This window comes from Pygocentrus nattereri, chromosome 7, assembly GCF_015220715.1.
Source record: "Pygocentrus nattereri isolate fPygNat1 chromosome 7, fPygNat1.pri, whole genome shotgun sequence".
Classification (NCBI taxonomy): Eukaryota; Metazoa; Chordata; class Actinopteri; order Characiformes; family Serrasalmidae; genus Pygocentrus; species Pygocentrus nattereri.
In genome coordinates this window covers 4926801-4935734 of record NC_051217.1, presented here as the reverse complement: position 1 = coordinate 4935734, position 8934 = coordinate 4926801, and the positions used below count along the sequence as shown (strand labels likewise).

The 8934-nt window shown below is 44.3% G+C and overlaps 1 protein-coding gene across 1 annotated transcript; it reads left to right on the top strand.

The window, feature by feature from the left end:
* Positions 1-1956: 1956 nt before the first annotated feature.
* Positions 1957-6823, top strand: bhlhe41 (basic helix-loop-helix family, member e41). Its single transcript, XM_017690623.2, has 5 exons — positions 1957-2193; positions 2307-2370; positions 2523-2630; positions 2763-2874; positions 3331-6823. Exons 1-5 carry the CDS (start codon positions 2132-2134, stop codon positions 4224-4226), a joined length of 1242 nt encoding a protein of 413 aa, XP_017546112.1. The 5' UTR covers positions 1957-2131; the 3' UTR covers positions 4227-6823.
* The last annotated feature ends 2111 nt before the right edge of the window (positions 6824-8934 follow it).

Genomic DNA, 8934 nt, shown 5'->3' with positions numbered 1-8934 from the left:
TTTCATTCTCAATGATGATGAAGAAAGATCAGACTTAGTAAAACAAAATTTAGTCTCCATGACACTGAGTCAATATAAACAGGCCTAATAATGCAACAGATGTGTACTTTAGTGGCATGATACAGAAGTGTGCACATTATATCATAAGGTGAACTTGATATTAGTTTGATATTAGTTAAGTGAACCGTGATATGCACGCAGTGTATGTCCCTTTCATACCCCCTTCAAGCCATATTCTTTCAAATGGGGTGCCATGCTCCACTCACACATTATAATGTAACATAATGAATGTAGTGGTGTTAAAATAGACTATGACTAAGACGAACAAAAGAACAACATCCAGTAAAATCGCCCAAGCTGGATTAACACCCACAGTGTTAGTTTGAATCTTTAAACTCGGCAGGAGAACAATTAGGTTTATTCTCTTGAATCTCCCTACACTCTTTACACAATAGGGTTTTTGACATAACGGTGCAGTCCTTTTTGGGGCTATACACAATCAAAAGAACCCTGCACCGGTTTTCCACAATATAGAAAAACTATTTAACCTTGAAATGAACCACGACCAGTGGCAGTAATTACAGTTCTACATATAACCAATTCACTTTCTAAAGAACTCTGGAAGAACCACTTTTTAAGGATGTGTTCTCAACTTCTACTGGGCTCCTGAAGATTTCCACCTGATACTGAGAGAAAACAAGGATGCGACAATGACTCAGTGGAAGCAGCATATATATGAAAACGAACTATGCACGTACTAAATAATGGATGCTAAACAATGTCACTGACACGGCCCCCAGATAACACTGAGCTGTTCATAAACCAACTCTGCATCCTAACAGCAGATCGCTGCGGACGTTTCGTAACACTCATTACGTAAATGAGCGAAACGTGTAGGCATGCATTTGCATAAATGAAACAAAAACAGCCCGACTTCATAAGCGCGAGCGTTGTTGGACCAGACTATTAGTATGACGTCACATTAAAAAAAGGGGTGATCGTCTCGTTTAGGCTCTGAGGGGAGAGCGAGATCCGGAGGAAGCTGCTTTGGAAATCTGAGCCGGGTCCATTAGGCACGCGCTGCTGTGTGTTTATGAGTTACAGCAGGAGCCCTCCGCTCTCTCGTGCTCCTTCACGCCGTCACTCTCAAGCTCACGCACGGCGCGCGTGACGCTGCACTTTTGCACGAAACCGCCACGTAAAGTTTTAGTGCACGCGCAGCGTCTCGCTCCGCGCACGTGTCACAGCACGCAGCGCGACGATCCAGGACAAGGCGATCGAGCGCACGAGCGGGTCTTTTTGCCAGACGGTCTTTTTGTTTGTTTTCGTTCACTATAGCACATTTATTCACATCAAGACCTGCGGTCGGTAGAGACCGCCTGCTAGCGCGTGCAAGTTTTCGATAGTGTTTAAAGTTAAAATGACCCCGCCTCCTCCGCACCCCCCCCCCTCCGGGATGTCTGATCCGTTCGCAGCGTGCAGTCAGGAATAGCGACTGTCTCTGTCTATGACGACGGCTCGTAATATCTCCTTCATTAGCAGACCGCACGGTGCAGCCTACACGTGAGCTTGTCGGAGCTGTTGCGCCGCGAGCGGCCGCGCGCGTGCGCTCTACTTCCTCTCGCGCAGCGCTCGGCGAAGCGTTGTGGGGTTTGGACTTCAGGGCCCACCCGCATTCATTCAAGCCCCGCCCTCCTGTGTTAGGATTGGGCTGGTAGTTCATTTCTATTACTCACGGTGTTTCCCACCTCTATTCACTATTTTATTTCCACCCGTATTTGGGCACGCCCCGCCCTCGCTCACCACGATTGGTTAGGAGTCCTGCGGAGAACCGCTTCAGAGATTTAACGACTAGCCAATCCTAGTCCAGGACGTGAGCTGCTATTAGCCAATCATAGTCCCGGTAAGAGGGGCTTGTCTGAATACGGGTGGGAAACCAATGAAAAAAAAAACGCCTCGGCAAAGTGGCAGCTGAGCTCAGGCGAGTGCAGGCATCAGTCCGAAAGCGCTGCACTGCTGCACGTAACCTACACAACGCTCCCTCATCACTTTCACTCTCGGATTTACAAAAAAAAAGTCCCGAAGAACAAATTTGGCAGAAAAGGCGTGGATGAAAGAAGGGTGAAAAGTTATGGACGAAAGAATAGCGCGACTACAGGACAGGCAGTTCCTCGATCATGCAGATTTCTTGGGGTAATGGCTGTTTTTATGAGCGTTAACTGACACGTTTGTTTACTGCTGTGTTTGAATGATGTATTCATGAGTGTATTCATGAAGAACTTAGAGGTTCTGCTTTGTTTTTTTAGGGTCGAGTATTCGTCCCTCTACATGTGCAAATCAAAAAGAGGCATGAAACGAGAGGAAGGAAAGGTAAGAACTCCTTTTTGGTCAGATGGAGACATTCACGCCAGTTTATCCTGTGTACAGTTTATAGTTTTAAACTTAAAGTCGGCTAGATGTCATTTCCAGAACTTCATGCTGTCTGTATTTTTTTTCTAATATCCGTTATTTTTTAAACACAGGACGCTTACAAGTTACCCCACAGACTGATAGAGAAGAAGAGAAGGGACAGAATTAATGAATGCATCGGACAGCTGAAGGACTTACTACCCGAACATCTCAAGCTGACGGTAAGCTACACATAAACACGGCTTCTTCAGTGGCGGTGTGCAAACTTGTCTTCTGCTGTGGGACCGACATATAAGCACGTATGAAGGAAAACTTGGAGTAACGTTAAAGTTTTCTGTCCGATGTTCTCGTAGACGCTGGGTCACCTGGAGAAGGCAGTTGTTCTGGAGTTGACCCTGAAACACCTCAACGCTTTGACGGCGGTGACGGAGCAGCAACACCAGAAGATACTCGCTCTGCAAAACGGTAAACGATTAGAAAGTAGCAGGAATCAGAGCAGCTCAGCCAAACACACAGTGCTGAATGAACGCCAGCGGAGTTTATGACTCCAGCTGGACCTGAATGAACACTAAAGCCAGTTTCCCGGACCAAGATTAGGCGTAATCCTAGACCCAAAAGACTTTTATACGGGACTAGGCACTAAGCTCAAACTGTGCCTCTCTAAGAGTTACTTCAGGACTGAAGGAGTTCCCTTTTAGCCGTGTACTGTGCAGAAACGCACTGAACCAGGCCAGTATATAAAACTGTAGGTCGGATAGTTTAATAGCCTAAACCTTCATCAGACAGTGTTGCCAGCAGTTATTAAACGACTAGCCTAAAGTAAATAAAGTGCTTGCTATGAAATTAATAAACCCGCACTAATATTACTCTCTCTCTCTCTCTCTCTCTCTCTCTCTCTCTCTCTCTCTCTCTCTCGATTAGGTGACCGGTCGCTGAAGTCCTCTCTCCAGGCTGATCTGGACGCTTTTCACTCGGGCTTCCAGGCGTGCGCCAGAGAGGTGGTGCAGTACCTCAGTAAAGTGGAGAAGTGGACTAGCCGCGAGCAGCGCTGCACTCAGCTCGTGGACCACCTGCACAAAGTGTCCGCGCAGCTTCTCCAGCACCCGCTGGCCAGCGGCGACGGCCACGGCCACGAGCGAGAGCGCGAGGGACATTCCGCCAAAGACGGCCACGCCAACTGCGTGCCCGTCATTCAGAGGACTCAGCACCCGGAGCTGAACGAGAACGACACGGACACCGACAGCGGCTACGGCGGCGAGGCGGACAAGAGCGACGGGCGACCGGACAGAGCGAGCGACGTCGGAGCCGTGAAGGGACGTAAAATCAAGCAGGAGTTCGAGGGCGATGAGCAGCGGCCAGCCAAAAAGCCCAAACTGAACTGGGCCGCAGGGGGCGCCGCGGGCACGGACGCTGCCGGCCGGCCGGAAATGGCTTTTATGAACTCGCTGATGGCGGGAATGGCAGGTGTGGGGCAGCAGGCCCCCTTCTGCATGCCCTTTTACTTCATCAACCCGTCGGCGGCGGCTTCTTACGTGCCCTTTCTGGACAAGAACCACGTGGAGAAGCTGGTTTACCCGCTGGCCGCGCCTTTCCCCTGGCTCTATCCCGGACTGCCCGCAGCAGCGGCCACGTTTAACTCCAAGAGCTTCGACGCGCTATCCAAGGATGGAGACTCTTCTCCTCCTCCTTCTGCCGTCGCTCACGATGACCTGGAGAACCGAGCAGAGGCTTCCTCCCCAGCGGTCGGGGAGCATGGCTCAGAAATGATGGAAAACACTGGAGAGCAGAGCCAAAGAAATGAAAACGAGGGTACATAGGCTGCCAGCTCACTTTGCACCTCGTTTTTGGCTTGTAAAATCGCGTAGCCTATTTATCCGTTCCTTAATTTAATGGTTGTTGAGTGTTCATGTAGTTGTTTCTATGGAGTTTTCTGACGAAAGCTGTAATTTCATTTATTATTCTTTTCTCTCTCTCTTTTTTTTAAAGGGATGTTTTGGCAGAAATATCAGATTTACACAGGTTCCTGTGTGTTACCCCAGGTGTGGCTGCTCAGCCAAAGTTGACTTCTTCATTAACTGTAGTAGTATATGTAATAGAAAAGATGTTGGGCTATTTTATAGCTGTAATTGCCCTAAAGCTCCAGTGCAAAACCAAAAAAAGCAAGCTTTGGACGCGATGTCTGGAGTGGTCGATTACACCTGTGGTGAGGAGTAAACTGTGTAAATTAAATTTTTCGCCAAACTGTTTCTTTACGTTGGAAGTATTTGCAGAACAAGGTTTTCATCGTCCAATTGCTCTTTAGCTTCTGTGGGAGAATGAATGGGGGTAGTTGTAACAACCTAGTGCCTTCAGCACTCAATCCTTGAGCTATTCTGAATGGAAATCGACACTGATTGACAAGAGCCTACATGTCTGTCATTATTGCCATTTTAAAAAATCAATGGCGTTAGTCTTAAGAGAAAAATGGTGTTAAACTGAAAATTTGTTCCTTTTTTGTTTGCTGAGGAAATTTAGTCTAGTGCAATACTTGTTAACGCTCTGTGAGTTACAACCAACTGCACCTCTTATCAACCGTTTGGAAATATATTGGCCTCTTGGATGTACCGTATGATAGTGACCTCAAGCAAGCTGAAGCGACTGCTGCAGGGTTTTGGTAGAAGAACTTTATTTTTGGTAGAACTACTGGATTTGCCATTGACAGTGAGGTTCTTTTTCATGTTTTAATCTTCAGTGCTTGAAAAGAGTTACTTAAATACCTCAACATACTTTAGCATTTAGATATTTTAGATCAGGATCCATTCATTCCTACAGACGCTCCTCTGGTAGGGGCGGTGCAGTGACCTGAACTTTCTCAGATAGGACAGGACTGGTCTCCTTTTTTTTAAATCAGAAAAAAAGAACTTTGTGAGTAACAATCCTCTGACTTGCTGTTACGACAGCCCCCGCTCTCTCCCCCAATAACTCATCCGAAGTTAAGTTTATGTGAGGCGTGAAATCGCACCTTGAATATTTAAGGCTTAAAGTGGGCTTGTCACTTGTACTCTCCGACTCTCTGAAGGGTGCTTGTGATCTGAGGAGGATGTTTCACCATCTCCAACAATTTAATAACTTCAGGCCAATTTTCTAGATGCTGTTAGGCCTAGCGTTGGACTAATTTACACCATCTTTGGGGGTTCCCATTTAGTCTTGGACTTTGTGTCTGGAGAGGTGGTCCATGTGTATGTGGGGACAAACCAGACATCTCCAGCAAAAACATTCAGAATATGTTAGCACCTTATGGAACTTTGATATTGAATGTAATCTGTGTTTTTGGTAGACATGAAAGTTTGTAAATATTCTGATAAAAGTAGATCTCTAATCCGCGAGGTAAAGTGCACTTGTTCATGCCTTTTTTGTTCCTTTAACACACTCCTCACGTTTCGTTTCTAATCCGATGCCCTTTGTAATTCCAATTGTAATATATATTTTCTTAAAGAAATCCTGGCTGAAAGGCAAGTCATGGACTAAATGTATCTTGAATAAATGTACAAACTGCGACATAATAGTTGACTCCATAGCAACACATTTCAGTAGACCTCTTCTGAAATCTGACTTTTATTCAGGCAGCAAATTCAGGCAGCTTCTGCAAGTCAGTGTTGAAAATCTTATGATTTCAGTACTAGTCTGGCTAAACAGTTAAAACAACTAATGTATTTTGCCTTATTTAGTACAGCCATTAGCCACAACATGATGTAGTAACATTAGGTAAAGTCCCAATCAGCAATCACGGCATCTGTCCAGACAAGTTATTAATACTGCAGCAGCGCAGGAGTTTAAATAACAAGAAGGAAAACAGTTCAACCGATATTGTGTACATAAACCATGCTCCATGCTACTAAACTCAGAGCTGCACCTGTGGTGGCCATGGCACAGGTCCTGCAGTTGCTGACTGGGACTTTACGTCTTGTGTAACATGCATAGTGCATGTTGCCCTGCACGTGCACACAAAAGAATGCAGACGACCTTGGGACTGGAGGAATATAAGAAGAGAAGCATTGATTTTTACCACAAGATCAATGTTAATTAGACTGTAGCAAGTAACTTTCCTGTTGGAAAATACTGAGTATGTATTGTTTATAAGTACTGTTCCTTTACATTTGTTAGGAAGAGAATACTTTTGCATAGAACACATTTTGTAGGCCCCTTTTAGCTTTTTTTTTTTTGCCTCAACTGTCTCTTTGCCTAAGCAGCGGCATGTGTCATGTACATAGGATGTGAATATGCTAAATGTCCAATGTTCATGTTGTAGGAGAAATCTATGGATTTTATAAAGGATATAACTGAACAACTGTTGCACATTTCGTTAACGCTTTACACTATTGCTGTTCTAAATTATTGCCGCACAGTTGTTGAATAAATAAAAGCTCAAAGACTACGTGAGGTCTCTTTATTTACATGTATGTTTATTTATTTATTTGTTTCTTTTAACCCCGTTTACTATACTCTCTTTCATGCATTCTAGCATCTTGGAGAAGTGTACTTCACTGACTTCAACTTTGAGTGCACCTAAGTGGCTCTTTCTGTAGTCTGCCTCTTGAGAAGCACCTGTTGTCCCAAAAGCACGCTAGAGTTACAGTCTTCTTAACTTTAAGTCAGACTGTTCAAAGAGATCACTCGAGGACTGGAGTTACACCAGAACCTGAGTGAAATCGGAGACACGTGATACACTGTTTGCATATGCCACAATGAGGGTGCGGACACTTCTAAAGGACAGATTCGCGGTTCAAAGATGTCGTTCTAGTGAAAGCAGTGATCACTACATGATTCCTGTTCCCTGTCACTGAACACCAGCTCATTGTCACTATACTATAAATTTAATGGTGGTGAGCCTAAGGCCATCTTGATAGAGCCATTCCTGATTTCAGAAACAAATCAGCTGAGCCGAAAGTCAATGAGCTGGAATGTACAGTAAGCCAGGGTTTAGCTCCTATCATGTGATATGAGAGGGATTAAAAAATAGACAGGATTGCTCACTTTTCACTGCAGGGGCAAAACAACATCAATAATGCATGAGTGGTGGATTTCTGATATCTTAGTGCGCTTTATAGTAACCTTACACAACATGTGTTACAGTAAGTGCAAATAGATAACATTGGCTAAAATATCTGGACATGTAGAGCCAGTTTTACTGTGTTAATACAGTTACACAGTTTGTTATGTGTGTATATTATACGTGATGAATCAGGAACCATGCAAAACATTACATTGATCTCATCATTATCAATATGCATAGTGGGCGTACCTTGTCTTTACCCATTGGTCTATTGATCTAATACAGGGATGCCTAAACTTCTTGTTTTAAGAGAGGCCAAAGTGCAACGTTTGAGATAGGCTGAAGGCTAAAAAGATAAAACAATATAATAATAAAGGCAGTAAATACGTTTCAGGTCTAATTTCATAATATTAAACTTTACTTTGTTACTAAAATACTTAAAAATAAGAAATGAATGTTACACAAGGTATAAACACCTTACCTGAAATATAAGTTAATGTAATTATACTTTTTCCTAGTAGTTCTGGGCCATTTCTTTTGTTCTATTCTCAATGTAAAGGGAAATAAGCACGGTCAAATTCTGTCAAAAACTGAAAAACGACAAAAATGAAGTGACATTCCGACAGCAGCAATATATAACATTTAAAAAGGGGACAAATCAAATGCCCTCCCAGGCCAACACTGGGCAGTCCTGTTCTAGTACATAATAATCCAAGCGTGGTACTGTAATAGGACGCCACTATTGCAAAAAGTTAGTGACATTTCTAGATATTAGATATTCCACAATGTGCTTTGAGTGGTATTATTGTAAAAAGTGGAAGCATTTAGAAACCACAGCACCTCAGCCGCAAAATAGCAGAACACGTGAAGTTACAGAGCGGGGTCGCACATAATGCATAAAGGCCGGCAATGCTCTGCTGACCCAGCAACTGCAGAGTTCCAAACCTCCTCCGGTATTAACATCAGCACAAAAACTATGAAGGGGGCTTCATGGCATGGGTTTACATAGCCAAGCAGGTGCATGCAAGCCTTACATCACCAAGCACAATACCTAGCGCCGGGTGGTGTAAAGCACGGGACTCGGGAGTAGTGGAATCGTATTCTTTGGAGCGAAGAATTATGCTTCTCTGTCTGTCAGTCTGATGGAGGAGTCTAGGTTTGGCGAATGCCAGGAGAATGTTACTTGCCTGACTGCATTGTGCCAGCTGTAAAATTTGGTGGAGGAGATATAATGATAATATGGGGTTGTTTTTCAGAGGTTGGCCTTAGCCAGTTATGTCCATTGAAGGGAAATCTTAATGTTTCAGCAGACCACTTTGTGTTTCAGCACAAAGAAAGGCCCACACAGAGCCCTGACCTCAACCCTATCGAACACCCTTAGGATGAACTAGAAGGGAGATTGTGAGCCAGGGCCTCAGTGTCTGACCTCACAAATGTTCTTCTGGATGAATGGGCAAAAACTCCCACAGACACACTCCAAAATCTTGTAGAAA

Excerpts from the sequence above, each read along its gene's own strand:
- bhlhe41 (XM_017690623.2), top strand. The coding sequence starts at position 2,132 with ATGGACGAAAGAATAGCGCGACTACAGGACAGGCAGTTCCTCGATCAT. Across the intron at positions 2,194-2,306 it reads GATCATGCAGATTTCTTGGG|GGTCGAGTATTCGTCCCTCT; the intron begins GTAATGGCTGTT and ends TTGTTTTTTTAG. Across the intron at positions 2,631-2,762 it reads CCGAACATCTCAAGCTGACG|ACGCTGGGTCACCTGGAGAA; the intron begins GTAAGCTACACA and ends ATGTTCTCGTAG.